The 27,919-nt window shown below is 39.9% G+C and overlaps 1 protein-coding gene across 2 annotated transcripts; it reads right to left on the reverse strand.

Annotated features, from left to right (window-relative positions):
• Positions 1 to 240: 240 nt before the first annotated feature.
• plekhh2 (pleckstrin homology domain containing, family H (with MyTH4 domain) member 2) lies at positions 241 to 27,773 on the reverse strand. Of its 2 annotated transcripts, none has more exons than XM_055030264.1 (30): positions 27,620 to 27,773; positions 23,868 to 24,000; positions 16,813 to 16,875; positions 16,587 to 16,736; positions 16,026 to 16,109; positions 15,878 to 15,959; positions 15,643 to 15,795; positions 13,921 to 14,672; positions 13,132 to 13,207; positions 12,830 to 12,924; positions 12,599 to 12,758; positions 11,842 to 11,978; positions 11,576 to 11,689; positions 10,608 to 10,694; positions 10,375 to 10,533; positions 9,812 to 9,892; positions 9,132 to 9,311; positions 8,919 to 9,027; positions 7,961 to 8,073; positions 7,432 to 7,611; positions 6,899 to 6,996; positions 5,211 to 5,388; positions 4,726 to 4,881; positions 4,271 to 4,368; positions 4,031 to 4,172; positions 3,287 to 3,423; positions 3,067 to 3,196; positions 2,276 to 2,362; positions 1,982 to 2,119; positions 241 to 748 (listed from the first exon to the last, which is right to left on the reverse strand). In XM_055030264.1, the coding sequence occupies exons 2-30, from the start codon at positions 23,988 to 23,990 to the stop codon at positions 563 to 565; spliced, it is 4,248 nt and encodes a 1,415-aa protein (XP_054886239.1). In that variant the 5' UTR covers positions 23,991 to 24,000; positions 27,620 to 27,773; the 3' UTR covers positions 241 to 562. The 2 variants fall into 2 exon arrangements, with proteins under 2 accessions (XP_054886239.1, XP_054886238.1); XM_055030263.1 differs by having other exon boundaries at positions 13,921 to 14,678.
• Positions 27,774 to 27,919: the final 146 nt, after the last annotated feature.

A 27,919-nucleotide genomic window follows, 5' to 3' on the forward strand; every position in this document is an offset into this window, starting at 1 on the left:
TACTGTACCTCATTTTTCACTCTAATTAGCATTGATCAACTGCTCTCGGTTGTAAAAACAATATCGTGTTGCAACAGTAATACAACATAACAAAGCTACTCCAACATGTCGTCATGAGCACCGAGATTTTAGAAATTCTTGCCAAGTATTTTCAAATTTTTCCTTCTATAAAGCATGTGAAAAAAAGCTCTCTGGATAAAAAATATGATAAAAATCTTTATTGATTGGAAGACAGATGATATTTTTAATGCTTAGATTTGAATTGTTGGATCTTTGTGTTGTATTCAAAACAAATAATAATAATAATAAAAATGGCAAAAACAAACATTAAATAAAATGTTACTGAAGGAAATAAACCCACAGTGACTGATGAGCGGTTTAGGAACAATGTTAATAATAAATAGCACAAATGTACTTAGAATAGATGCTAAAATCTCTGCTAGCCAAGAGAGGTCTGGTTTAATATTAAAATACACCAAACAGATTACTTTTGCAGCACGAACTGAAGTGACATTGTGTTTGCAGAAATAACATTGTTTTTCTAGCTGAAACTCGGCGTGCGTCAAAGCAACGTGGGGGCCTTGCTGGGGCGCCCGAGCGCCGGCGGGGATTTGCTCCTCAGCTCTTTGCTCTTGAGGCTGACGGGCTGGGCCACCATCAGAGCCGGGGCGGACAGGTGGTGGGCGGCGGCCTTCTGCTGATGAGCGCTGTTGATGTAGCTGGAGATGAGGAGGGTGATTTCCCTGATCTGTCCCACGAAGCAAAGCAGACACAAAAACAAAGAGGGATAAATTGGCTGTTTGCTAAAATCTAACCCGTCTCTCTTTATTTGATTACCATTTTTGCGTCACAAAACTTAAAACTTGACTTTAAGTGGATTTTCACACATGATGGTCCGGAAAACTCGGTTCGATTGGGGACCAAAGTTGCAACTTCTGTTACATTTCAGCTGCTGTGATTCACTTTCACACTGCACTGTGTGAAAAAAACAACTCTTTGAGAAACAAGTTCCCCTCCTTGCCTGTGGTGGCGCTGCACTATGAACCACAGAAGAAAAAGGATGCAAAAACCTTTGAAGAAGACATGAATACAACTTTCTTCTTCATAGAATGTAAACAAAAATTGCGTGGTATCAGATTTTAGAGGTTGTAGAATTTCTCTTTGCTCTTTGGTAAAAGATCAGGAAGTATTTCTCCTGCTTCTCTAAAAAGTGACATTTTAGTCTGTATACTCCAGTCAACAGTTAATCAATCACCTAACAAGTTGATGATCATTTTAATAATTGCATTTAATAATTGTAAACATTGAGTTGGCCAAGACCCCACCCAACGTTTACACTCGCCCTTGGAAATGGCTACTAAAAGAATATGCAATTATAAAATGGTACAACTTTGAAAAGCAGAAATGGAGGCTCCAGCACACCCAACGAGAATGCAGCAGGAGGTTTTTGAACAGTAAGTCAACAACAAAACATACAGAGGTAGAACCAGCTAACCACATGTGCTGGAGCGCTGCTTGGGTTGCTAGGTAACGGGGCTGGGATCAGGTTGTATAGCTAGGTAACGGTGTAGCGCTTAACCTTTGGGAGGTTTTTAAAATGGTTAATTTTCAGGACTCCAAAAAATGTCTGGGTATGTTTTTAAGTACTTAGGTTGTTTTTATAATCAGTTAAGACCCAAATGGAAGTACAAAAATGTGAAAAATGTGAATTTTGCGTAACATGCATTAATACCCGCGGTGGAAACCGTCTTCTGTAGTTTTTTTATTTGTCCACTCTTGGAAGTTACAGCCAATCAGCGCCAAGAAAAATTAACTGCACTCCAGGATTGGCTGCACAATGCTATTTGACACAACGCCAAATAGCATTGTGTCAAGGTATTTCAGCGTTACAAGCTCCATTTTCTTTCAAATATTTTAGAGCAAAATCAGGATATAGGCAGATTCTCATGTGGTAAGATCGTCCCAATAAAGTATTGCTCACTTTGGAGGCGTCCATGGCGAACAGATGCTTCTCGGTAGGTTTGTCCTTGCTGATGTTTTGGCCCACCACCAGCATGAAGTCGTCTTTGCAGCCTCCGAACGTCATCAGGTTCTTGTAGGGATGGGTCACCAGCAGTTTCTGGTGACACACACGTTAAACCGTCACAGACACCAGTCTCTGAGCGGACTTCAGAGCACATAAAGGTTTTATGTTTTTAAGGGACAATGGAGGCAATGAACAGGCTGTAAACCAAAGTGTTTATGACTGCATGTCTGTTGCAGAAGAGCAGCTTACGATGGAGTTGTGCTCCAGAACGCTGATCCCATCTTCATGCACCGCCAGCCAGACACTCTGACCCGACTCAGGGGACGGAGTGGTAGTCTGAAAATGGAAATATTTTACAAATCTGTGTGTATACAAGTTCATTTAATTTACTTGTATACACAAACATTTGATCTGTTTATTATTTTTATGATTAGCTTATTAATAATTAGATATCAAAAGGGGCTTAATAGTACATTTTTTAATAGATTTTGAACCGGGTGAATCTAAAAATGTCACTTGAAGAGTGTGAGGTTGGACATATTTATAGACAGTGAAGGTTTTTCATCTTAAATGCAAAATTTCAAAAGTTTTTTTTGTGCAGGTTTGACTTAATTACTACTCTGAATATGTTGTTCTTTCAGCAAACTGCCATTTTTAGAGTGTGTATACTCCAGTTAATGATTAACCGATTGCTAAATTAGGTGACGATTATTTCAATAATTGATGAATCATGATTGATCTGATTAATCACAATTAATTTGAAGCAGGGTGACTCAAACCAACTATGGCGTGTCACACTCAGCTCAAACACTGTGTTTGAGCTGAGATACTATGGCGTGTCAGCTCAAACGCCTCATACCACCTGTCAACCACAGTGGAGGAGGGGTGATGATGCGGGCTTGTTTATCAGGCTCTGCATGCAGATTGGCTTCCATTCTAGATCATTAGGATCTAGAATGGATCCTAATGTGAAGCCTGAAGGCTCAATCTTGGCCCAAACTTGGCAAAGCTGCATTTGCCTCTCAGACAGATTCCCTCACCTCTGCCTGAAACAGCTTTGCACCAAAAAACGGCCATTTCCTGGCGACAGTCAGGTAGATCCGGACACACTCGGATGAACCGCGCCCCTTGAGGGAGACCCAGCGGGCCGACAGACGCTGCATCAATTGCCTAGAACGACACAAATATCATCATAAGGCCTTAAAATCAGACCTGAGAGCGTATGCAAGGATGAAAACCAAACTGTTTTTGTGTTTTCACCTCTGTTGCTCCTCAGATGAGGTTCTGCGGTAATGTTTAGGGTAGAATCTCTCCAACACTTGTTTTAAGTTCTGATTGGATTTACTTTGGGCCGATCCGGAGGCAAACAAGGACCGTTCAAAATCTCCAAACTCCACCTGAAAACGAGAACAAACAGCAGGTTGTTACACTTTCAGACCCGCGTTGGCCTCTCAGATAAAGACTTAAATGTTTTACTGCATGAGCAGAATATCTGACAATTTAAACTTTGCTTATTTGAATATATATATATATATTACAAATATATTTTATATTATTTCAATAATTGATGAATCATGATTCATATATATATATATATTTTACAATATACAATATATTTTATATATATATATATATATTTGTAAAATTTTTTAGCATAAATTACATTTATTTATTTTTTCTACAAAATGAACAAAAGTGAATTTCATTTTTTTTTGCACTTTAGGTTGAAAGCTGGTAGAAAGTCAGAGCAACATATCTAAATACTTTTTTGTTTAATTCAAGTATTGCAGGCTTAGTTTATTGTTGAGTTGGTTTAAAAAAAGACATTTTTTTGGGCATAGTCTCCTTCTGACTCAATGATTTGGGCCCATTTATCAATAAGTTTGTACACCCCTGCATAAGGAATAAATGCTTTTGCCAAATGTTTTTTTGGCTCAGTGCTACTTCATGAGATAAGCTGGAGTTCTGCGTTTAAAACCGACGAGTGAGAGCTGTTTATCGGACCTGGGCGAGCAGCGCTGCCATTTCCAGAGCCAGTTCCTTGTTGACGGGAAAGTGTCCAGCTACGATGGCTTCATTAGTCTGGTAAGCTAGCAGCAACCTCTCCCTCTCTGACTCGCCTCTCATCTGGTGAGAGAAGTACAGCCTGGCGAGGGACAATGCAGAAAGGTTAGAAAATTACTAATAATTGTTCTTAATTTTTCACATCACAGCAAAGAAGATCTGAGGAATAAAACAAAGCACCTGTTCTTGTAGGTAAGACGAACGGTTCTGGTGTTTTCAGACTTCCCAGAGTGCTGCTCTTTGGACGCCTGCTCCCATTTGGAGAGAATGTCACAAATCTGCCAACAAAAATCCCACACAGCCAAGAGTTAGCATGTTAAATCAGACGATCTAATTGTTGCATTTCATTTTCAGCAACAAGGCGGTTCAAGGTGCTGTCGCTGTTAGGCCTAAAAAAGCTTCACACAGTCAACAATTGAGGAAAAACAGTAACAAACATTTTGATGAGATCTATCAGCAAAAATGTTGATCAGTGTTTAATTGATCTCGAAGCAGCTGGGTTTTTAGTTTGGATTTAAAGGATCTCAGTGTTTCTGCAGTTTTGCTGTTTTCTGGAAGGTTGCTACAACAATAGCAGATCTTTTGTGGTGCTAAGCTGGAGGAAGCCAGACTCGTCCTGCGATTGAAAGACGCACCTTGATGCCTCCTGACAGGCAGTGCTCCAGTTCCCGTCCGGCGGGATCGTCTGTGTACAGGCTGAAGCCGGAAAGTCCGGTTTTCCTCATCCCTGTGTCCTGGTTGAGGCGACTCTGGAACTCGTCCACAGTTGTTGAAGCATCAAAGCTCACAACCTAAACAGACAAGAACGAACGACAAGACAGATGATGAAACAGAGGTTTGGAAAACAGAGAGACTTTGGTTCCTGGACTTTGAAAAAAGTTCTCGTCTCAGGAAAGGAACCAATGAACTTAACTTTTTCACATACTATAAATTATGCTACATGCAAGTTTGACTTCAACTGTCAATATGAAACCACATTAGACATAAAAGGTCAACGGAAAACAAAGTGGGATAAATAACAAGCTTATATCACTCCTATAAACCGGCATACATCCGAGTGAAACCCTGAGTTGCTCCGGTTGTTGCTGAGACAGTGAACCAAACTCTCCGGTGCTCCCACCTGGTAGGTGTTGTTGAGGAAGTGGACGGGGACGCTGAAAGGCAGAGAGTGGTGGTACGGATTCCTCAGCAGGATGGACAGAATCTCCATTCGGGACGGCCGGGCCTGCCGCTCGCCCTTCTGCTGGGTCCGCTCCAGAGAGCGCTGGCAGTAGATGGCATACTTTCCCACCTCGGTTCTGGGAGGGAGATTAATCCTTCTTAAGCAAAAACTCTGACTCTTTTTTTAAGAAGTCATAATATTGCAAAAATAACATTGTAGTACGAGAAAAAGCCATAAAGTTATATATATATATATATAATAGTCATAGCATTAATAATAATACTAAAATAAAGTTCTAATAACATGAGATTAAATCATAATATTTTGAGAAGTCATAATATAAGAATAAAGTAGTAGAATTACTCAAATAAATTTGTAATATTATAACATTATTCTCATAATACTATGACTTTATTATCGGATTCTCTTTATTCTCTCTTTATTCTCATAATAATTTTATTGCCTTTACTATCTCAGCGTGGCCCTGATACATTAGTACATTTTTTGAATTGCCTTCTTCGGTTCGAGTCAGTTGCACATTTCTTTGAATATGAGTGTTATTTTTTATAAATGTGCAGTATTATTTTGACCTTACTGCAGTCTCTCGTTTTTGTTTAGATTTTTACATTTATGTAACTCTTCGTGCTTCAGCCTGTCTGTTACTTTGCACCTGAGTTTTTCCACTCAGGGAAAATAAAATAATATTTCTATTCTATAATCTGTAATCTGGAGCTTATTTGCTTTCTCAATAGTGAACTTAGCTGATAGAAGAAGCTTAAATAACGAATGAAACAACCTAACATCACAACTTCTATTGTACACATTTTGGATCACTCCATTTTTTACTAATTTTGCAGGCATTTTGAATGGAAAAAGGAGTCCACAAAGTTTGACATCTGAGGGAATAAACAGTGAAGAATGAGAAGGGAACCATTTAAAACCAAGTTCTGCCAGTTAATCACTGAATGGAAGTGCAAGAAAGGGAAGCCACGGACAGCTGACGAGAGCAGCGGTGCGTGAAAAAAGTTATAATGTTTGACCCCATGAGGAACTTTGCGTCAATATGTGACTTCCTCAACATTATTATTATTACTTTCAAAATGGCTCTTCAACGGGCGCAATGATCACAGTCATTCAATAAAGTACAAAATATGCCCAGATGAATCTCATTTGTCAGATTAAAAAGTATCTTTTCAAAATAAAAACTTTTAAGCAGGTATTAAATAAACCTACATTTCTGGGGTTTTTTTTGAGCTGATTCTCATTTTAAATGTCATATTTTCATTCAAATTCATCATAATTAGCAGAAATAAACACTTTGAAGCATTAATCTGTGTGTAACAAATCCATACAAGGTATTTAGTGATAAAGTTCCTGGAATGAATTGAGTTTTTGTGGAAAAAAAAAAAAAACACAACTAAAACTATGAAAAAAGCTAATTATGATCAGAAAGGAAATCATTGAGCTAATCTTAATTCATCATTAATCAGTAATTAATTGATTCTGTTTTTGGGATAATTTTGTTTGCAGTGTTTTTCTCTTGTATTTGAGTTTTTGTGCTTTGGAAAATCATTTTGAAATGTATGTTTTGTCTTCCGTTTGTGGTTTTTCACGCCTCCGTGTCGGAGTCTCGGCTGTTTTCCCACCTGGAGTCTCCGTGTCTCTTCAGGTGAACCTGGAGCAGCCAGAGGAAAGGATGCCGCGGCAGAAACAATCCAACACAGAGAGCCAGAAACTGCCAACCCTGCAGGGCGAATAAACAAACGCAGAAACCTCACACATTCAGCTGGGTCACATGACTGAGTCGTGGGATTTGTTAGTGAAATAAGAACAAAACATCCGAACAAAACTTTGAATGTAGGTGTGACAGAACCGGTTTTTATCTGCACAAGGGAGATGATTCATTCCACCCGTGAGTTTTTATTGTTCATACTTTGGAATCTAATCTGAAACACACCAAAGGTTTCCATGACTTCTGCCATCTGCTGATGACTGATAAGAAATTCTAGAGGTACAAAAACGATGAAATCAAACATTTTCAGTGAAAAAGTTAAACTGTCTTAGTTTAAATCAGACAAACAAAAACTGAAAAGCTTTCATTTGCTTCCTTTATTTCCCTCTCACTTAGAGTACCAGAATTAGTGCCTAACTGGTGCCATCTTGTGGCGAAAGCTCCAACCTGCAGAGGTCCTGCGTGGCTTTGCGGTTGCTTCATGTGGGTCTGCTTCATGAGCTGGCAGAAGAACTCGTTCTGAAGCTCCGGATGGGCCAGGCAGACCTGCAGAGCGCTCTGAGCCAGAGAGACGTGGTAGTCGATGGCCGGAGCGTCGATGGCGACGTTGATGAAAAGCTGACAGGTCTGGGAGCAACAGACATGTTGGAAAATAACATTTTTATGGTGGTGAAGCTTGAACAAAAATGTGTAAATCATTAACTTCCAAACAATTAGTTTAAATTTTTTTAGTGCAAAAACACAAAATCTTAGCAACTATTTTTGATCTAGCTCCTGCTAATATCTTAGTACACTTAGTAAACCGTAAACTAACTTTTTCATCAATATTATGAAATAATTGTCTTAAAACAAACTCTCATATATTATGTTGATAAGTTACTTGTAAGTTTTGTCTTGTTTCAAGTGTCTGCAGATATTTGCACAACAAACGAGACAAAAATCACTCAGCAGGATTTTGTGTTTGTGTAGTTTGTACCTTGAAGAGTTTGACGGCTTCTGTCTGCAGGGCTTGTGATGGCAGAGTGGTGAGAGGAGAAGAGAGAGCCTCCTTCCTGAAACACAGCGTGGGATTTCTCCAGATCTGAGAATCTGTGGAGTAAACAGAGAAAATTGCAACGTTTGTTACATTTTAAGTCCGTGAGATTTGTCTTTGCATTGTACTGTGTGAAATAAACCTTTTAAAAAACCTGCTCCCCTCCTCACCTGTGGTGGCGCTGCACCAAGAAGTACAGAGGGAAATGACATAAATGCATCGGAAAAAGACACTGACCGCAACTTCCTCCTTCTCAAAATGTCTGACCAAAGAACACTAATCATTTCTTCCAGTAGCGCAAGATAATAGTGTTTGTTTTGGTTGTTTTTACCCAGAATGCCTTGCACTGTACTTCGCTTCCTTGTCTCTTGTCACATTTACACTAGCATGTGAAAATTGCTGCTAACAGACAACTGTACATCTTTGAAAAGCATAAGTTGAGTCTCCTTCACAACCAGCATGTTTGCATCAAGTAGTTTCTGGATAGTAAGTCAACAACAAAGCACTTGTCTTTTCCAGCAGCCAGTGCACGGCGCTTATAGCGGTAAAACCAGCTGGCCAAATGTGCTGGAACTCAGTTTGAGTTGCTAGGTAACAGGCGGAATTCTGCTGGGGTTACAAGGTAACTTGTGACTCAACTGTTGGGAGGTTTTTGAAACCTTTCATTTTCCAGACACCAAAAAACATCAACTTCTAGACAAAAGATGGCTGGGTGGTTTCATTAAGTTGTTGGATTGTTTTCAGAAGCAATAGAGACCCAAATGGAAGTATAAAAACATGCAATCGGGTCCCCTTTAAAATGAAATGAAGCCCATAGTTTAAACAACATTCAGGCCCATGATGAGGGGATGTTGCGACTGTAGCGTTTGCACTTCAAATCCATTTAGTAAAAGTTGCTCACTTGCGTCTCCGTCCAGTTGGAAGAGTTTTCCCACCAGTTGTTCGAACTCCGTGCCAACTTTACCCACAGTGGTACCTGCTGCCACAGACAGATGGTACAGCCATGAATCCTATATAAAAAACACAAACACATATTAACATCATAAGAACATAAGCTCACATTTTATTCCAAACTATTTAAATACTTAAATTTTGAGGAGTTTCAGACTATGACCTTTTCATGGTGTGACTCGATTAGCAAATATGTTGGGCTTTGCTCCTGAGGGTGGACGGCGATGGTAAAGGGAGCCGCCTCTAAGCTCCGCCCACACGCTTTCAGCTCATCATCCGACTCTTTTGACCTGTCCACCTCCTCGACCCGGGCCTCCCACAACTTAATCTGACCCAAAGGGAACTGGAAGCAGGCGCAGTTTGGGTCAGACCACAAGACAACAGACATACATTTCCACGTTTTCACGTCTTGTGCAGGTACATACACAAATACACCACAAAAACACAAAATATTTTATTCTAATTTCTAGTGCAAATATCTTATTAAACTTGAAACAAGACAAAACTAACTTAAAGTAACTTTTCAGCATAATACAGCAGCTTGTTTTAATTCAAAAATTTCTTGATGTTCATGTTTGTTTCAGATTATTTCACTTGCAAGATCAGAAAAATGTCTTATTTATTTTGGCTTTAATAGAAAGTGGAACCAATGCTTTTTTAGAAATCAATATTAAGATATTATTTGTGTGGGTTGTGAAGCCAACCCACTGAGTCTGAGACAAATATATATACGTTTAAACTGGTGGTTCCCTGTTCTCCACAGGGTGCCCTTTTTTGCATTTGCGCCCCAGGCCACCGAAATGTCTGCGTACGACACTGGTTTCGAGTGGTGGAGAAGCAAACCTTGTCCTCTTGGGTGCGAAAGTAGTACAACGTCTTGCCGATCAGAGCGCACCAGACCCGCTTCGAGTAGCCGTGCTTCACCTGGAATAGAAGAGTTACGAGACCTTTGTTAAAATCTAGCATAAAAAACAGATAATTTGGTAAACACACAAGTTTGTTTGCAAATTACCATTAAAATCCCATGAGCTTTACAGACACAAAGTTTAAAGCGGACCCATTATGCAAAATTAACGTTTTCCACGCTTTTGTACTTCTGCTTTTGTACATTAATTGTAGGTCATTAATTTAAGATTTTGGCTTTAATAGAAACCTGTCAATTTAATTGATCATATAAGAATTGGTTTATTGTGCAAAACTGCAATGAAAAGAATTTTTTTGCATCACATGATTCACATTATCAATGAACAAAACTTACTACTGTCAGAAACAACAAAAAAGAAGACAGGAAGCAGTTGTAGGGTGATGTAATTTGATAATAAAAAGTCAAAAGGGCCACAAAATCTTATCCTTCATATGTTCATTCCATGCAGAGTGTTGGAGTATGTGAGTAAATAGTTACGGACCTTGATGAGAAGTCCCTTCATGATGGGACGGATGTCTGGCTGAGTGAACAGAGGACTGGCAGCTTTCAGCCTCAGGACGCTCTGCAGGACACGCAGCCACTCCTCCAGCAGGTTAGGAGAGTCCGCTTTCAGGTAATACACATGCTTCCCCGTCATAATCTAAAGTATAAAATACATAGAAACATTAACACATGGGGTGGTCGAGAACTGAAGTTTCATTTAAACTCAAATACCTGAAGAACTTGCTTGCCGTCTCCCCGGGTGATGCTGCTGCTCGCGTTCACTTCGATCTGGCCCTGAGGCTTTCTGATCACGTCGCTCTGTTGGAGAAAGAGTCAACTTTAGATATTTAAGATGATTATAACACCAATAACATATTTTTGGAATGATGGTTTCGGGGGACGCATTAGGTTAAATAAAAGCCACACAAAACATTTTCTGATGAGAAGCAGTTTGAAAGGATAAAGCCAGAGTATATTTAAGTTTGATTTCTATTTTAAAAATTCATAAAAGGAAAAAAATTATCTCCAATGGGATTTTGCCAAAATAAGTTAAAGTCAGTCTTCTTTGAAGCTCCATTTTTCAGTCATATATTATAGTAGAAACACGAATCAAAGTTTAAACGAATCACCAATAATCAAACTTTAACTAAATGAATTTACATGTTGATGCCTTTTATGGCATTTTTTTTGAAGCAGTGACAAAGCCTTTTCTAGGTCTCTGCTTGCTAAAACTCAGCAAGTTGGCTTTCAACCATAAACTAAAAGAACACAAGAGTGTAAATTCACTGAAAGGCTCCAGAAAAATGTCTATAAAACTGGATTCATCTTAGACTTTCAAAATAAAGCTCATAGGTCTGCTTCAAAATAAATAAATGCAAGTTTAACCCTGTCCTAACCACAATTATTACACAATCACACGCTTCCAAATGTACAGCAAACTGGTCAATTAAAAATATTTGACACCCCTTTAGAAGTGATTATAAATGCCTTTTGTAATAGGCATTCAAATAGGAGAACTTTTTTGCTGCTTTTAAACATTTCTGTTTCGGTTATTTTTGTTTTGGTCTTCATCCTGTTAGCATGAATGAAGAAATTAATGAAGAAATTAAAGGGAATTTTTTAGTTAAACTACTCGGTCCTTAAACTTATAGTAAAGGAAGATATGTTTCAAATATATTAATATTGAGGTTCTAACATACTGGTGACTTATAGTAGAGCAGTTCTCCATCTTTGAGGACGAACCAGCGTCTCTTCCAGGTTTTCTTCCACGTTTTAACCATTTTCAGCAGATAGCCTGACTTTTCCATTGGCTCCTGAAACACACAACACTTTAAACAACTATATTCTGCAAAAGAACATCTCAGAAAGTCTCACTGAACTACAAGTATTCAGCGTTAACATTGTACAGTAAATTTTTCCTCCACTGAGAACAGTTTAAGGCTATGCGCTGGAAAGTGCGGCTCACACTCTTGCCGTTGTTGCTGGCTGAGCTGCAGGTCTTGGGGAGCTTCTGTTCGGGTTCGCAGAACTCTGTGTCCGTGGAATAGGCATCAGGAGGGATGGCATAGTCACTCTCTGACGTTATTGACGCCACGGACACGGCTGCAGGACATTCAGGAGAATTACAAGTGAGGGAACGATGAACAAATGGAAAACCAAGAATGAATTGATAAAGCTACAGACAGATGGATGGAGGGACGGATTGATGGATGGACGGACGGATGGAGAGACCAATGAATAGATGTTTGGTGGGTTGATGGATGTTGGATGAATCAATGGATGAATGTTGGATGGATGGTGGAATGGACAAATGGATGGATGGATGGTTGGTTGAATTGACCAAAGGATAGATGGATGGATGGATGGATGGATGGATGGATGGATGGATGGATGGATGGATGGATGGGGATGGATGATGGATGGATGGATGGATGGATGGATGGTTGGATGGACCAATGGATGGATGGATGGATGGATGGATGGATGGATGGATGGATGGATGGATGGATGGATGGATGGATGGATGGATGGATGGATGGATGGTTGGATGGACCAATGGATGGATGGATGGATGGATGGATGGATGGATGGATGGATGGTTGGATGGACCAATGGATGGATGGTTGGATGGACCAATGGATGGATGGTTGGATGGACCAATGGATGGATAGATGGATGGATGGATGCTCCTTTGACCTCTGACCCCCACCACCCTTCAGTACCTCTCTTGAGGCAGCGTGGGCTTCCTGAGCTCCCGTCCTTCCTGGACCCAGAGGAATTGTGGGAGCTGCAGATGGAGCCGTCTTCCTCTCCTGAACTGGAGGAATCGTCTGAGCTGGACGAGTCGTCGGAGAACGGGATGCTGCTCAGCAAGGTGGCTTTCTGCGAACGAACCAGCTGGTTAGAGTCCGCTCTGCTCCGCTGCCCATCAGCGTCGAGCCGGCTGCACTCACCCCCTTCAGCGTGGTGTAGACTGGAGCCGTCATGTTTTTATAGATGAGCGACGTGTACATCACGAAGGCGGGGTAGGACGCCTGCAGAGAGGGATCTGAAGGGATGACACCTGAGTCTGTCAACGTTTTCAATCATCCCAATCCCAACATGTCACCACTTTTCTAATTCAGATAACAGATTAAATGAGCTTTAATAATTTCGTAGGGCTGGGCTGGTTAAAAAACATACGTTTTAATAAATTAAATTCCCAGTTTCAGTTAGAACAAAAGAGAAACGAAGGGTTTGTCTCAAAGGTTCCTACCTCTGCTAGGATGACCCGAACAGGACGTGTCAGACAGTCTGATCCCGGATTTAGCAACAGCATAAATACGACTTTCCTGTGAGGGACATACACAACTTTTAGACCATAAAACGTCAAAAAGCTTTTTCAAGCGTTGGATTTTTACAGCGCTGTAAAAACACAAAATCTATTCTTTGTCTAGTTTCTATTACAAATAAGACATAAACTTGAAACAAGACACAAACTTTTCAGCAAGACATAGGAGCTGGTTTTAGGTTAATAATTCCTCTGTACTATTAAACCATTCTGGTCCCACTAGCAGATTACTTCACTTATAACATGTAGTGCTGGGTGGTTTGTACTTTGAATTTAATCGTAATATTTTAAGATACTATTGTGATAAAAACGATGATAAAAACTTCTTGAAGATACCACTTTGTTTATGGTGTTTGTAAATGTGACTTAAACTGCACAAAGTAACTGTGTTTAGCCAATTTTATTAATTTACTGACATTTCTTGACGCTCTCCTGGAACAAACAGCAGAGAAAATAGCAAAAATAATCTTTCAGATAATACTGTTACACTTACAAGTTACTTTTTAGAAAGACATGGGCAAAATGTCTTATGCGTGAAGTAATCTGCCAATTAGAGAAAGCACTTCTTTATCAATATTAAGGAATTATTGACCTAAAACAAGCTTCTACCTAAGTTAGTTTTGTCTTATTTCAAGTGCATTAAGATGTTTTTTTGTTGATAATTAGGTTTTTGTGCTCCAGAAACTGTAAGACTTTGTGTTTTTGCATTCGTACCCAGGATGGGAGTCTGTGCAGTGGAGGAGTCGGGGGTTTGCAGGGCCCTGCGGCGTCACAATGCGGCCTCTCAGAACTGGACTCGGATGACGTTTGGTTGGATGTCGATGAGCTCGGAGGCGTCTCCCTTCCCGTCTCCATGCAGTCCTCCAGGTCCAGGTCCGTCTCCTGCGGCCGGAGGGGGCGGAGCATGCTGAGCGCGTTGCGTGTTTGTCCGTGCGCCGCCTCGCTGCTGACGGGCGGCTGGCTCAGATGTTTCTTTACCAGAGACGCGGGGGTCCTCAGACGCGGCTGTTTGGGGGAAGCCGGGTTGTCTGTTGGGTCCCGAGGGGCGTTGGGTCGCTTGGGCGTCAGGGCTGGCGTGAGGATGGGGCTGGGCGTGGTCGGCTCGCTGGAAGACGATGAGGAGTCGAGTCTCTGAGACTGAAATCGCTGATTGAGCTCCTCGGAGGCGCAGTCCTCCAGCTTAGCCTCCGCCCCGGTCAAACCGCCTGCCGGCGCTGCGTCTGACAGCTGGACCAGGCCGAAAACGGGTCGCTCGGCGCGCTGCATGTCATCGTCAAACAGAGAGCTGCTGTCATCCGAAGCCGTCAGGTAGTTCTCGCTGCAGGGCCGGCTGAACCCGGAGACACAACCTTTGCCCTCACACACTTCCTCCCCCTCTGAAGCATTTTCAGGACTTTTCTCTGGTGCATTGCTGTCCTGAGCAGAAATCCCAAGCCCACTTTGGTTCTGTTCCTGGACGTCTCCGCCTGTCTCTGCCAAACAGACAGAAACTTTCACTGAAGCAAATAAACACTAGAGAAATAACATTTTCCTGACAAAATAGTGGGATTTTATTCCCACTATTCAGATAAACAATACATTTTGCAGATTAATTACAGACAAATGCTTCATTTCATGTCTGATAATCTTTTAAAAAATTCTATATTTCACCAATTAAAGACAGAAATGTTTTGACTTACATAAACATTGAAGAGACCTTAGAATTGTCCAGCAAATAGTTACTAGTTTGTTACTTTTAATTAGTTTGCTACCCAAATATTTATCTAACAACCTACATTTTAAGTTAGCAAACTGAATATTTTGCTTATTGGCTAAATATATCCATCTAGCAACCCAAATATTTAGCTTCAAGTAGGATATTTAGTTAATGAACTAACTCTTTAAATTTAACTAAATATTTAGCTACAAAGTAAACATTTAGTTAGCAGACTAAATATCAAATTCACAAGTTAAATATTACATTAGCAACCCAAATATTTGATTTGAAGCTAAATATGTACCCAATTTGTTTCTTATGACAGGGAAAATAATTAAAATGACCTCAGTTAATTCACCTGGGTATGTTATTTAACTTTTTTCTAAATTACTAAGATAAATTACTTTTAATGATGTTCTAATTTATGGTAACATTACACCAATGTTCCTATTAACTGCACCAAAAGTCCTAAAAAAGTTAAAGCAGGACAGAAATAGAAAAATTACTATAACTGTCCAACCATACGTCAATATTGCGGCCATGTTATGAGTGGCATTTTCTGCAGGAATGCTATGCAACACAGTTCTGTTCTAAAGGTTTCAGGTTTCATTTGGTTGTTAAATAATAAATAAAAACATAAATGATCCTTCAATGTACATTTTTCTGCTTTCTCAAGCCTGTGTCTTCCTGCTTGTTTAGATAAATTGAGAAATAAGAGTTTCCACTATGTGAAGACTTACGCGTTGTATCCATCTCTTCCTGTGTGCTGAGGGTCCGCTGACATGGCGCCGGCCCGGTTCGGACCTGGGGGTTTTTACCCCTAACCTGGAAGCATCCAAACGTGAGGCTGCTGAGACGCTGCGCCTCCCCAGGTTTGCACCTCTGCTCAAAGGCTGCAAGCACAAATATAGATAAGAGGAGGAAAATCTGCAACCAGCGGACATGCAGTGGCAGTCAGGAGTCGTTGCATCTCACCCAGCACTTGTTTCTGCAACTCCAAGATCTGGGCTTCCTGCTTCTTGTTGGTTTCTCTTAATGCTGCGTTCTCCACCTCAAACTAAAGTAAAACGCATTGTTAGCTCTGAAGCATAAAGTCTTAACTACTGCTTTGTCTCATTCTTACCTCTGACAACCTGAGCATCACCCACTCCTTGATCTTAGCTGCTTTCTCCTCCACTGACTTGGCATCCTGGAGTCGAGTCTGTTTCTGTTTAAATTAAAGCTGCAGTGTGAAACTTTTACAATAGTATTATTTTACATATTTGTTAAAACAATACAGTATGAGACCGAAAATCTGTAGAGAAAAAATTGAACTGTTATTGGTAACTAGAAACAACCAATCAGAGATAGGAGGTATGTCTTACATGACAGCCCTGCTCTCTGCCACGCTACAGCTGATATAGCCTTTTGTGAATGCTAATGCTAGTTGGCATAGCCACTGATAATGGCAGATAAACGGTGTTCCTGTAAGTTGCTGAACATGAGACTGATTGACAGTGCTAAGACCCGCCTCCTGCCTCTCATTGGTTGTTTTTGGTAGGGAGCGGTTCATGTCTTCAGACGGCAATAGCAGCTCAAGGAAGGAATTAGATGAGCTTAATATTTTTTTTATAAAGCTTTCATGCTGCAGCTTTAACAGAGTGAAAACAAACAGTAAAGAGTGTTTGAAGATCCGGGTTTCTACCTGCTCCTCCAGCTGCTGCTCCAGCTGGGAGATCACTTCCTCCTTCTCCTGCACCGAGGCCTGCAGCTCCTGGCACTGCTGAAACAAACGCTTCTCAGAGTCTCCAAGATGGCCATCTGCTGCCTTCAGCTTCTCCTCCATCCACTTCACCTGGGATCGCAGCACATAACCACATGTGAAGACCCAGAGCTGTCACCACAAACAGGAAGAGGTTTTCAAACCTCACCTGCTGGTTTGCAGCAAACGCTCGCTTCTCTGCATCGATCACCTGTGTCTCCAGCTGCTGGATCTACAAAACATCACAGAAGATCTTTAATCTTCAACGATGGATGGATGGATCAATATCAATAGATAACACATCTAATTCAGAACCGCACAGCATTCTGGGAGATACAAGCAGAGGAAAAGCTTTATCCATTCAAAGTCTTACGGTGAGCCAAGCAAGTTTGGTGGCATCAACTAACTAACTCGCTCTTTGGTTACCTAGCAACTAACTCGCTCTTTGGTTACCTAGCAACTCACTCGCTCTTTGGTTACCTAGCAACTCACTTATGCTTTGGTTACCTAGCAACGACCTGTTGAGTAACTGGTGCAAAAGTTTCACAACTGTGACTCATAACTGCTTAAAAAACCTAAAGGCACAGAGTGAAACTGCAGATATAAAGGAACGATCACACCACCAGCTTGTCAGCATTTCAGATATTTAACACTAAAGATGTAACAATGATCAATTCTGATAAGTATCAATATCAATCGACATTAAACACAACTCATTTATCATTCCTTGGAATAAACCTAGACTAACTTACAAGCAGCTTTTCAGCAAGATATACAACTTGTTTTAAGTTAATTCCTGAATATTGACAATAAAGTCGTAGTTCCATTGAACTATGACTTTATTGAATATAATTGGCAGATTATTTCACTTATAAAAAGTCATTTCCCATAATATCAGTGAACTAATCTGCCAATGAATCTATCTAGTATTTTTCATCAATATTCAGGAATTACTGACTTAGAAAAAGCTCCTCTATCTTGATAAAAAGTTACTTGTAAGTTATTTTTGTCTTATTTCCAGTATGCTAAGGAATTTGCATGAGAAGGCAGATTCCTTGGTAAGATTTTTATTTTTTTTTTTGCAGTGTACACAGACCCATTCAGGGCTGACGGGGCGGCTCTGGAGTTAAGGAGTCATGACTTCATGCGCTGCATTCCTCTGGCATTCCTCAGCTCAAAGCTCAGTGTCTTCTGATGGGAGCTTTCCCAAACCTCAGCAAATTCATGAAGGGGCGGAAAACGCAGGAATGTGCACGGAAATTTACAGTTTGGATTTTCTGCCGCATGGGAAAATACACATGAATTCAGAAAAGATTACAGGGGGATTTTGCACGTGTTTCATCCTGACAGATTATCTGTGCTCTTCTTTGCTTCTGAAACACACCTGAACCAAATGTCTGAATCTCCACAGCAGCTCTTCAGAGGTCTGATTCAAGGTGAAAGTTCATCCTGCCAGCAAACTTTCTCTCTAAATACAGGTCATATTTAGGCCTCCCAAGCTAAATTTTGCAAGGTGATAAATTGTCCAACTAATTTTTGCAATAAATGATAATATTCTTGCTTGAGAATATTTTCAAGTAACGGTTTGATGATGGCATTCATGAAAGTTCACACACTCAAAGGCCAGTAAACTTTAATTTTGAAAAGGCCAGTAAACTTTAATTTTGAAAAGAATACTTACGACGAGAACCGGTAGATATTTTAAAATTTCTAAATAAAACACAACCACAGCCAATAAATAAAATGGAAATAAAACCAAACACAACTGAAACCATAAATAAAACTGATTGTGATGTCTATGCAAACAAAATAGACATCGATTTACAAAGAGATTTATCAAAAAAATCTCTAAACAAATGTATTGTAATGTTTTCTGGAAATAAGTTAATAGAAATAATCTTGGTAACTAACGTTAAGACAAGAAAAAAAAATTTGCTGTCACTTTTTTGGTTTTGACAATAACGTTTTCTAAATTTTCATTTTTTATTGAGTGTTAGATTTCAGTTTATTACAAAACTGTGCAGTTTCAAGGACTTGATACAGAAATCAATCACTTCCCAAATCTTGAAATCACCTAACTGATATTAAAGGGTTTCAAGCACCCTGAAGTTCCCTAAAATAAGAGTGGAATGCCGGGTTAAAGGTCATGCAGTGAAAACAGTGAGGTCGCCTGGCCGGGCGTGTCCGCCTCCGGCCTGACCGGGTCTCTGGAAGTCAGCAGAACCAAAAGGAAAACTGGAGCGGCGCCATCCCATTCTCCTCTGCCTGCACACACCTTGAGGCTAAAAACAGCGTCCCAGCGGTTTCCACCCAGTTACCATGGATGCAAAGTCCACTGTTGTTCATAACAGGAAGAGCACTAATAAAAGAACAAAAATGATCTGATTCTTTATCTGGTTCTGAAATTATTTCCATCCAACACAAAGTGTACAAAATATCACAACAGATTCATTGTTTTATTTCTTATTACATAAAGACTGGAAATTAAAGCTATAATAACAATAATCGTGATGAATCAATTCAATGAAAGAATTGTCAACTAATTAAGCAATTTATAAATTGTAGTTTTAAGACTCAAAACTGCAAATTTTCTAAAAAAAAAAAAAAACACCAAACTGTACAAAAAAACATATCCATTTTACGTAAAAAAAAAAAAATCTATTTTTTATGTACAAAATGAATTATGCGTCCTTCTTTCCCCAGATGTGAAGGACGGGTCCGGTGTATCCTTCATGGGCTACCATTCAGGATTCATTGCGCCTCCAACCCGGAAGTTCAGGCGAAGTGGCAAATTATTTTACTATATCGCACTTTAAGTGACACAAAATGATCTCTTTCAATAGCCGTGTCCGAAATCAGGGTCTGCATCCTTCGAAGGACCCGGTCCATGCAGAAAGTGCCCTTCAAAGGCCGCGAATATCGACGACCGGAAGAGAAAGCTGTGATTTCGGACAGGACTAGCCTTCAGCTAGCGAGTTAACCTCCACTTCGGTTGTGTTGCGTAGCAACAGTGAGCAGAGAGCGGCGAAAGCAAAAGACGAAGCGCTGTTTATTTTATTATTATTAATATTATTAACACCAGACACCGCTACTGGGTGTTCCCGCGGAAGGCGATCCTATTCAAACCAAACGATAACTAAAAAATACCCAAACATTTTCTTTTACAGCCTGAGGATTTGAGTGAAAGCAGACGCGGCCGCCATGACAGCCAAACTGAGACGCTGTTTCCCTATTTAGATTTGCTGCTGCACCACAAACGGCAAACCACATATGCCTCTCTTTAAAACACATTTAGCATCTGGCACAAAACAGCCGACCAATTACAGGCCAAGTGTACTGGAGATTACAGCTGGGGTCCACCACACATCACTGGACACAAACAGGCAGCGAAATCTATATGAAAAGCAGCAAAAAGAAATGGGGAGTATGGTTATTTCTGGCTGTTTGTAAGTGAGCACCTTTAACTTCAGGCTGAGAAGAAGATGAATTAATTTAAACTGCATTTCAGCTCTTGCACATCCACCCAGAATAACATCTTCCCTCCGTGTCCGTCTCCATTGGGCTCATCTACAGTAAATTTCTCCCTTCAGGCCCAAAATCCAGTTTAATTCCTGAGATTCCTGAGCTGCCGCAGTGTGGTCAACCTCTCCCTGAACTACACCCTGCAGACCAGGCAGCCAGCTCACAAAGCCTCCTTCTGTAGGCTGCGACCCACACGCTGCTGCGCATGATAAACATTCACCAAGAGCCTAGATGCTCGCCAACCCTCACCATGATGCTCAGGCGCCTAAAACCAGGAAATAAAGATCAGGACAGATACAGGAACTTAATGTTTGTGCTGAGGACTGGAAAAAGGTAAATTAACCACATGTGTCTGTGTTGAGCTAATTGGGAAGCTGCAGACAAAACGCAAGCAGATGTTAGCAAGAAGAGAACAAACTGAAATGTTAGTGTATGATACAGCACTTTACTTCTAGAAATTTTAATTCTTGGGAACTGATTGTTGCATAAGTAGTACTGCAAGAGTAAGTTCCGGTCACTAAAGTTCAATCAGTTGGACAATAAATCAACCCTTTTAATCATCTGGATCTGTTGCAAGGCGTCATTCAGCTGTAAGCAGGTCTGCAGGGTCTGGGCAAGATGACCCTTGTGGTTACCTAGCAACAACTTGCTGAGTAACTTGCGCAGCAGCAGTTTTAGGTTTCGCTGCAAAACTGATTAAACTATAAAAACAACGGGGAAAAAAATAAGGATGTAAAAAACATTTGTAAATATTTTCCTCTCAGAATTCCTGAAGTGGCAAAACTTTAGCTTCACCTAGTTTAAATTCTGTAAAAAACATTTCCTATTTCACATTTTTTTTTCCAGTTAATTGGTCATCCAAAAAAAAAAAAAAGAATGAATCTACAAATGATCACACATTCACTAAAGGAATGCTGTTATAGATTTTTTTTAAAATTTGGAAAATAATTAATTTTTTTGTTTTTTATGCATTCCTAATATCGCATAAAATAAGTTTGAGTGGTTAAAAAAAACACCAGCAGAATGTAAACTTTTTTAGCAGACTGCTTAAGTAACTGTAAAAATAACAAAAAGATTAATTGGACCCCTAAAGCTTCATTCAAAGGTGTGACTTAAAAAAATGAAAGAGCATCAAGTTATGTTGTTAAAAATGAAACTAACTCCCAGTGAAAGTGGCACACATGTTCTCTTGTCTGTTTAGGAACATGTGTGGCCTTTCATTCCTGCCTCAGGACCCATTGGCCAAAACCAACACCCCTCTCAAACATCTGCAACCCGCCCAGGCACAATGAAATTTTACATTTTTTTGTTTAAAAAAAAAACAGCATTAAAACCATTTGGACATAAACTGACCAGCACTCGTACACGTGTGCTCCCAGAATAACTGAATGCCTCAGCCTGAAAACTCACTTCCTGTATATGACACACATTCACATAATATTTACTAAAGCAGGTATTTCCTTCCCTGGGCTGCTCACGCTTCACACAAAACTTCTTTTTCCACTTTTCTAAAGCCAAATCTTGAAAATCTGGGGGTTTTTAAGCACACATATACCTGACTTGTTTCTAAAACCTTCTCAGCAGATTACACAAGGTGACTATTTTGCAGAAATAAATCTAAATGCTGAGTTTAAACCATTAATTTTACGTATAACTGCTAAATCTGTTAAAAAAAAACAACTTAGGTGATTATTAGGAATATGCTGAAACCCAGGGATCATATGATGCTCTCTAACAGCAAACAAACCCCTTAACGGTGACCAGTTATGCTTCCAACAGGTTAGGCTAGGTCTAGCCTTTACATTTTTTTCACAAAATTATTTCTTAATAATGAGATTTTAATTTGATCAGTTTATGAGCCGTTTTAAAGCGTTTTTTCACTTTAAATCCAAATAAGCTGCTGATGGCCACGCCCCCAAACTCAATGTAAAACCTCACACCTAAAAATGGCTTCAAACAAAAGTGCAATTATACAACCGTGCATCTGTGAAAAGCAGAAGTTTAGCTTCCTGCACAACCAACCAACAAAAATGCAGCAAGTGGTTTCTGGATGGTAAGCTAACAACAAAACACTTGCCTGTTCCACCAGCTATTGTAAAACCAGCTCACCAAATGTGCTGGAGTTCCGCTTGGTTTGCTAGGTAACTGGTCTTGGTGTAGCTGGGGTTGCTAGGTGGAATTGTGACTTAATAATTGGGAGGTTTTTGAAACAGCTACTTTTCCAGACAACAAAAAACTCAACTTATTGCCAAAAAATGACTGAGTGGCCTTTTTTAAGCGCTTGTGCTGCATTTGAGAATGAAGAACAAAAATATCCAAAATGTGAACTTTCATAAAAGGTCCTCTTTAATTATATGACAATGCCTTGGAAAATTTTTCTACTCCATGATGTTTTTAACATTTTTCCACATTGAAACCACAATCTGTGGTTATTTTATTGGGGTTTTAGGACAGATTTTCTTTCACTCTGCATTTATTATCTACTTTGTCCTTGTTGCTTAAAATCCAGAGTAAATTTTGGTTTGTAACAGGTCGAGATGTGCAAAATTGAAGAGGTGTGTATATTTCTGAAAGGCTCTGTTGCATTTGTTGGTTCCCATGTGTTTTTTTGTTTCTTTTCAGTTGAAGTCTGCTGAACTCGGATTGAACTCTAGAGCTGGGAAGTTAAATCAGTGATCTCCCATTTGCAGGAGAAACTGAAGGATTACTGATCTTCTTTAAACGTTTCCTTTCTCTTGAGCTATAATTTCTCCGTCCAATACTTTCTTAACGTAAGTGGCTCTTAAAAAATATAAAATAACGCATTAAAAGAGCAAGAATTCCTTAAAATAAATTGCTGTACACCTCAAACTTGTTCGTATTAGATGATTGGATCAGCAGAAGCAGAGAAATGCTGAACAAACCCAACAAATCTGGGTTTTTAGAGTCTCAGTGGGAGTTTGTTTTGCTGTCCAGCGGGGCACCAGCAGGGATCTGTAATTGACTGGAGCTGGGTCAATCCCATCATGCAATGCATGGCGGAGCCCCGCGGTCAGACTGATGTTTACATTAGAGCTCTAATCAGCATCCCCAGGGAGCGGCTTCAGATCTAGGCCACGGAACGGTTTGGGCCGGCCCAGAGAGGCCGGTCTGCACCCAGCAGACCCACCACCGGATCCCTTCCTGCACTCATGAGAGGCTAAACCTTCCCAGAGATCATCAGACAATACATGCATGAGTTGAATCACTGCTTAGCTTTCTGTGGATCGACTGTTGGAAAAATGAAAAGCCAACATGGAATCAGATAAAAGTACAAAAGAAATATAAAAAGTATCAAATATTGATAAAACAATTCCACTGGAAGATTATTTCACTGATAACATGGGAAAAATGTCATTATATAAGTGAAATAATCTGCCATTGGAACTTTTTTTAATATTAAGAAATTATTTTCTTAAAACAACCTCTAATATCTTACTGAAAAGTTAAGTAAGATATCAGATCTTATGTGGCATCTTTTGTAATTAAAATCTAATGGTTTCAGCCACAAGAGGGAACAAATTAGTCCCCATTGTGACTCTGTGCAGGATAATGATTCAAAACATTAGGCAGAGAAATTCAAAATGAACCTTCTGTGTCAGTGGAAACTCCCTCATTCATCCCATGTAGAACCATTAAAGATCCATCAATGCAATCATCAGGCCTGGTTTTCCCTGGACCAACCTTGTCTGCAGTGAGCTCCCGGATCTTGACGATCTGGACCCTGAACTTCACGAGCAGCGCCTCCAGAACCGTGCACCTTTCCTTCCAGTCTTCCTGGCTCATCGCCTCCTCCCCCTCTGCCATGATGCCGAACCTTTCCAGCAACACACAGACAGACAGAAGCAGCAGTGAGAAACAGAGACGCAAGAACAAAGTCTTATTATTCCTCCTGACCGAGCATTTCTAGGCTCTCCTTGGAGTACTATCCCCTGAAATGTTAATAAGAAAGCATTCCTTTAGTGAACGCTTCATCGACATATAAAAGGAAAAAAAAAACTTCAACAACTTCTTAAAAAGCTAGACTTCACATCAATATAGTGTAGAGTTGATCTCTTGACTATTGCTTGAAAAAATACAGAGTTTCTGGCAATAAGTTAATTTTGCAATTTTGTTGGCGACAAAACGATTCGTTTCAAAAGCATCCCGATTGTTAAGTCACAATCTACAGGCATTGATCTGTTACCTAGCAACCCCAGCTGTGTCACCTAGCAACCCAAGTAGAGTTCCAGCACATTTGGTAAGCCAGTTTCACTGCTTTATGCGCTGCACCATGGCTGAACTCTCTGTGGTACTTCTGCTTTTTAAAAACATGTGGTTGTATGATTTCGCATGTTTTCAGCCATTTTCACGTGTGAGTGTAAAAGTTGAGTTGGGGATATGTGGCTTATTCAGATTTAAAGTGACAGAGTCCTAAAACAGCGATTCTGAAAGGAGCTCAAAATAGGCACAACGTAGATAATCTCAATGTATAGAAATGATTTTGTGCAGAAAAACACAATGAAGATGTTTCGTATAGCCAGTAAACCTATCTTACTCTGTTCAAGGAAGAATAAAAAGTCGCCTTTAAAGGCACTTTATTAAGAAAAAAATGACAAAGACTAATATTAGGATGTCAAAGTCATACTGAATGTTGTATCAAAGAGAAGAGATTAATCCTTAAAAAACATTATTTGTACTTGAAACTAGACCAAAGAGACTTGGTAAGACTTTGTGTTGTTGCAGTGCAAGTGGAAAATTCATTAAATTTCTTTTCCAGGTCTGTGTCCAGCTGAACCACTGTGGGCATCGGCCTTGCATCACTTTGCAGGACCAAAACACTCCTTATAGGACGAACTTCTGTCACATTTTCCACTGCAAACTTTGGGAAAAACAGGCATCCAGGAGGGCGGCGGAGATGCAGGAGGATCTCTGACGGAGATGATGGCTTTCTGTCTCTTCCAACTGTAACCTCTCATTACCAGCCTGAGCTCCATCTCACAGTGTGTGGATGAAGGCCATAAAACCGATTTTTCCACTACCCTATTTCTGCTGCTGGTTGGTCGCGGTAAACACAGACGGAGGCAAGAAATGAAAGAGCCGTCGTGTGAGAAAAATAAAAACAACAGGCTGAAAGAGGAGGGAGTTTAACACAACATACCTCACCAGGATGAAGTGAACAAAAACAAATCAAGTCCTGCATTTGGAGCTGAGAGTTTAGAGAATATCAGATGAAGTAGGGAACTAACGGTGGTGGCAGGATCATGATGTGGGAACGTTTGGTTGAAGTTGATGAGATTGACAGAGATAAAAACTAGGCAACCCGAGATCCTGACTGAGGCGGAGATTCAACAACCCTAAACAGCCAGAGCTACAATGAAACGGCTTAACTTAAAGCATATTCCCGCATTAGAATGACCTAGTTAAAGTTCATTACTGAATCTTGAAAATTGGATGTTCAGACAAGCTAAGTAATTTGTTTTCAAATGAGAATAGGGAAGAAATCTCTGTCACATTAGAGATGATCTGTTGCTTAAACATGGTAACAATGTATTGTTGCCATGGTTATGCAGTTGATTAGCATATCAAAGAATTAGCAGTTAAAATAATATCTGGAAGAACACCAAATGTCAGAAGAGATTAAAAGGAGGCTTCATGAATACAGAGCAAAGAGAGAGAAGGAGAAAGTTCAAACCATCTTCCATTGATCAAATCCCCTACTTCAGCGTCATAATGGCCTAGGATCAAATCCCCTACTTCAGCGTCATAATGGTCGAGGATCAAATCCCCTACTCTAGTGTCATAATGTTCGAGGATCAAATCCCCTACTCTACTGTCATAATGGTCAAGGATCAAATCCCCTACTTCAGCATCATAATGGTCGAGGATCAAATCCCCTACTCTACTGTCATAATGGTCGAGGATCAAATCCCCTACTCTACTGTCATAATGGTCGAGGATCAAATCCCCTACTCTACTGTCATAATGGTCGAGGATCAAATCCCCTACTTCAGCATCATAATGGTCGAGGATCAAATCCCCTACTCTACTGTCATAATGGTCTAGGATCAAATCCCCTACTCTACTGTCATAATGGTCAAGGATCAAATCCCCTACTCTACTGTCATAATGGTCGAGGATCAAATCCCCTATTCTAGAATCTCTCTTCTCGGCTTTCTAACAGAAATTTGAAGACGAATGGGAAAAGCAAATGAGGTGGACTAGCCTGTCATCCAAGGGTTCATTCACACCAGTTCTGTTTAGTCTGCTTTACAATCAAACTCGAGTTCACTTTTACAGAAAGTCAATTTTTTGTGTGGAACTCTTATGCGGGCAAAAAAAGTGAACTCTGGTCCGCTTACAAATCTACGTCTCTGTTAGGTTACATTTAGGAATGGCGCAGTTTGAATGTATAATATACATGTAAGCAGAAAACATAGCACTCCAAAAAAAGGAAGTGGACTACATCGCCGGGCATTCTGGGTAAATACAATCAAAACAAACAACACGGTCCAGCGATGTTTCGTGGTCTTTTGCCAAACACAAAAGAGAAATCTTTCAACTAAATTTTTGTTAATATTTTGTGACGAAGGAAGTTGCGCTCAATGTCTTCTTTATGTCATTTCCTTCTGTGGTTCTTGGTACAGCGCCACCACAGGCGAGGAGGGGAACAGGGGTTTCAAAGGGTTTGGTTTGTGTGAAAATGAACCAAACCAGCTGAAAATGTAACAAATCTTACAACTTTGTTCCCAAATTTAAAAGAGTCTACGGGACTGCCAGGTGGGAAAACTTTCATAAAGTCAGAAGCCTTTTCAAATCCGTTGTAAGACTAACTTTTTCAGATTCAAAAATTCTTTACTGAAAGGGAAATTAAATATTGATTACAAAGGGAAATCAAATTAAAGAAGGACCGGTCATCAAATGCATCGTTTTTGGATTTTTATTTCTTGAAAACAGACATCAACTTCTCAATTAAACACATAAAACCAAATAAATTACACTGATGATGTATGTTTTTTAAACAAGTTTTTTTTTAAGTTCAAGTGGTATGAATACATTAGCAAGCCAGTGAAAATCAATCCTTCAGTTTCCAAAAGCAATATTAATTAATAGTCGAAGTATAAATTTACTCTTTGCCTTTATGACAATGTGAGGATGAAGCTGAAAAACGTTTAAACTCTTTAACTTTCTAGAATAATTCCATTTTGAGTATAAAACCCACCAGAACTGACTCAGATATAGTGATTATTGAACATATTCTTATATTAACTTATTTAATAAAATAGTATAAAGAAACTTAAAGCTAGCTTACTCAAAACATAAAAATGATAATGATAGAAAATTCTAAGCATTCCCATAGATAAATATGGAAGCATTAAAACAGCTCCAAATCTAAACCCCACGTTCCCTTTGTAATAAAACACCCCAGCCATTTTTATTTATTTTCCCCAACTTACCTGCTATAAAACTGATGTGGATGCGTTTTCAGAGCGTCTTCACGCCGTGCTCACACCGGCCATATTGTGTCTGATGATTAAATCCCAAGTTATGAGAAAAAATAAGGGGGATTCTCTCTTTTCCGGGAAGTTTTTCATTTCAGCTCACAGGGAAAAGTTGGACACGGGTTGATTTTTTTTTATTAAGGAGGGTGGGGCGTTTATGAAATGCATCCAATCAGATGCTCGGGAGGCGTTTGTCCAAGCTGTGGGATCTACATGCTGCATTCCGGTTGCACTTGGAAGTCAGATTTTCCCATT

This window comes from Poeciliopsis prolifica, unplaced genomic scaffold (assembly GCF_027474105.1).
Source record: "Poeciliopsis prolifica strain line A6 unplaced genomic scaffold, Auburn_PproV2 SCAFFOLD005, whole genome shotgun sequence".
In the NCBI taxonomy this organism is placed as follows: domain Eukaryota; kingdom Metazoa; phylum Chordata; class Actinopteri; order Cyprinodontiformes; family Poeciliidae; genus Poeciliopsis; species Poeciliopsis prolifica.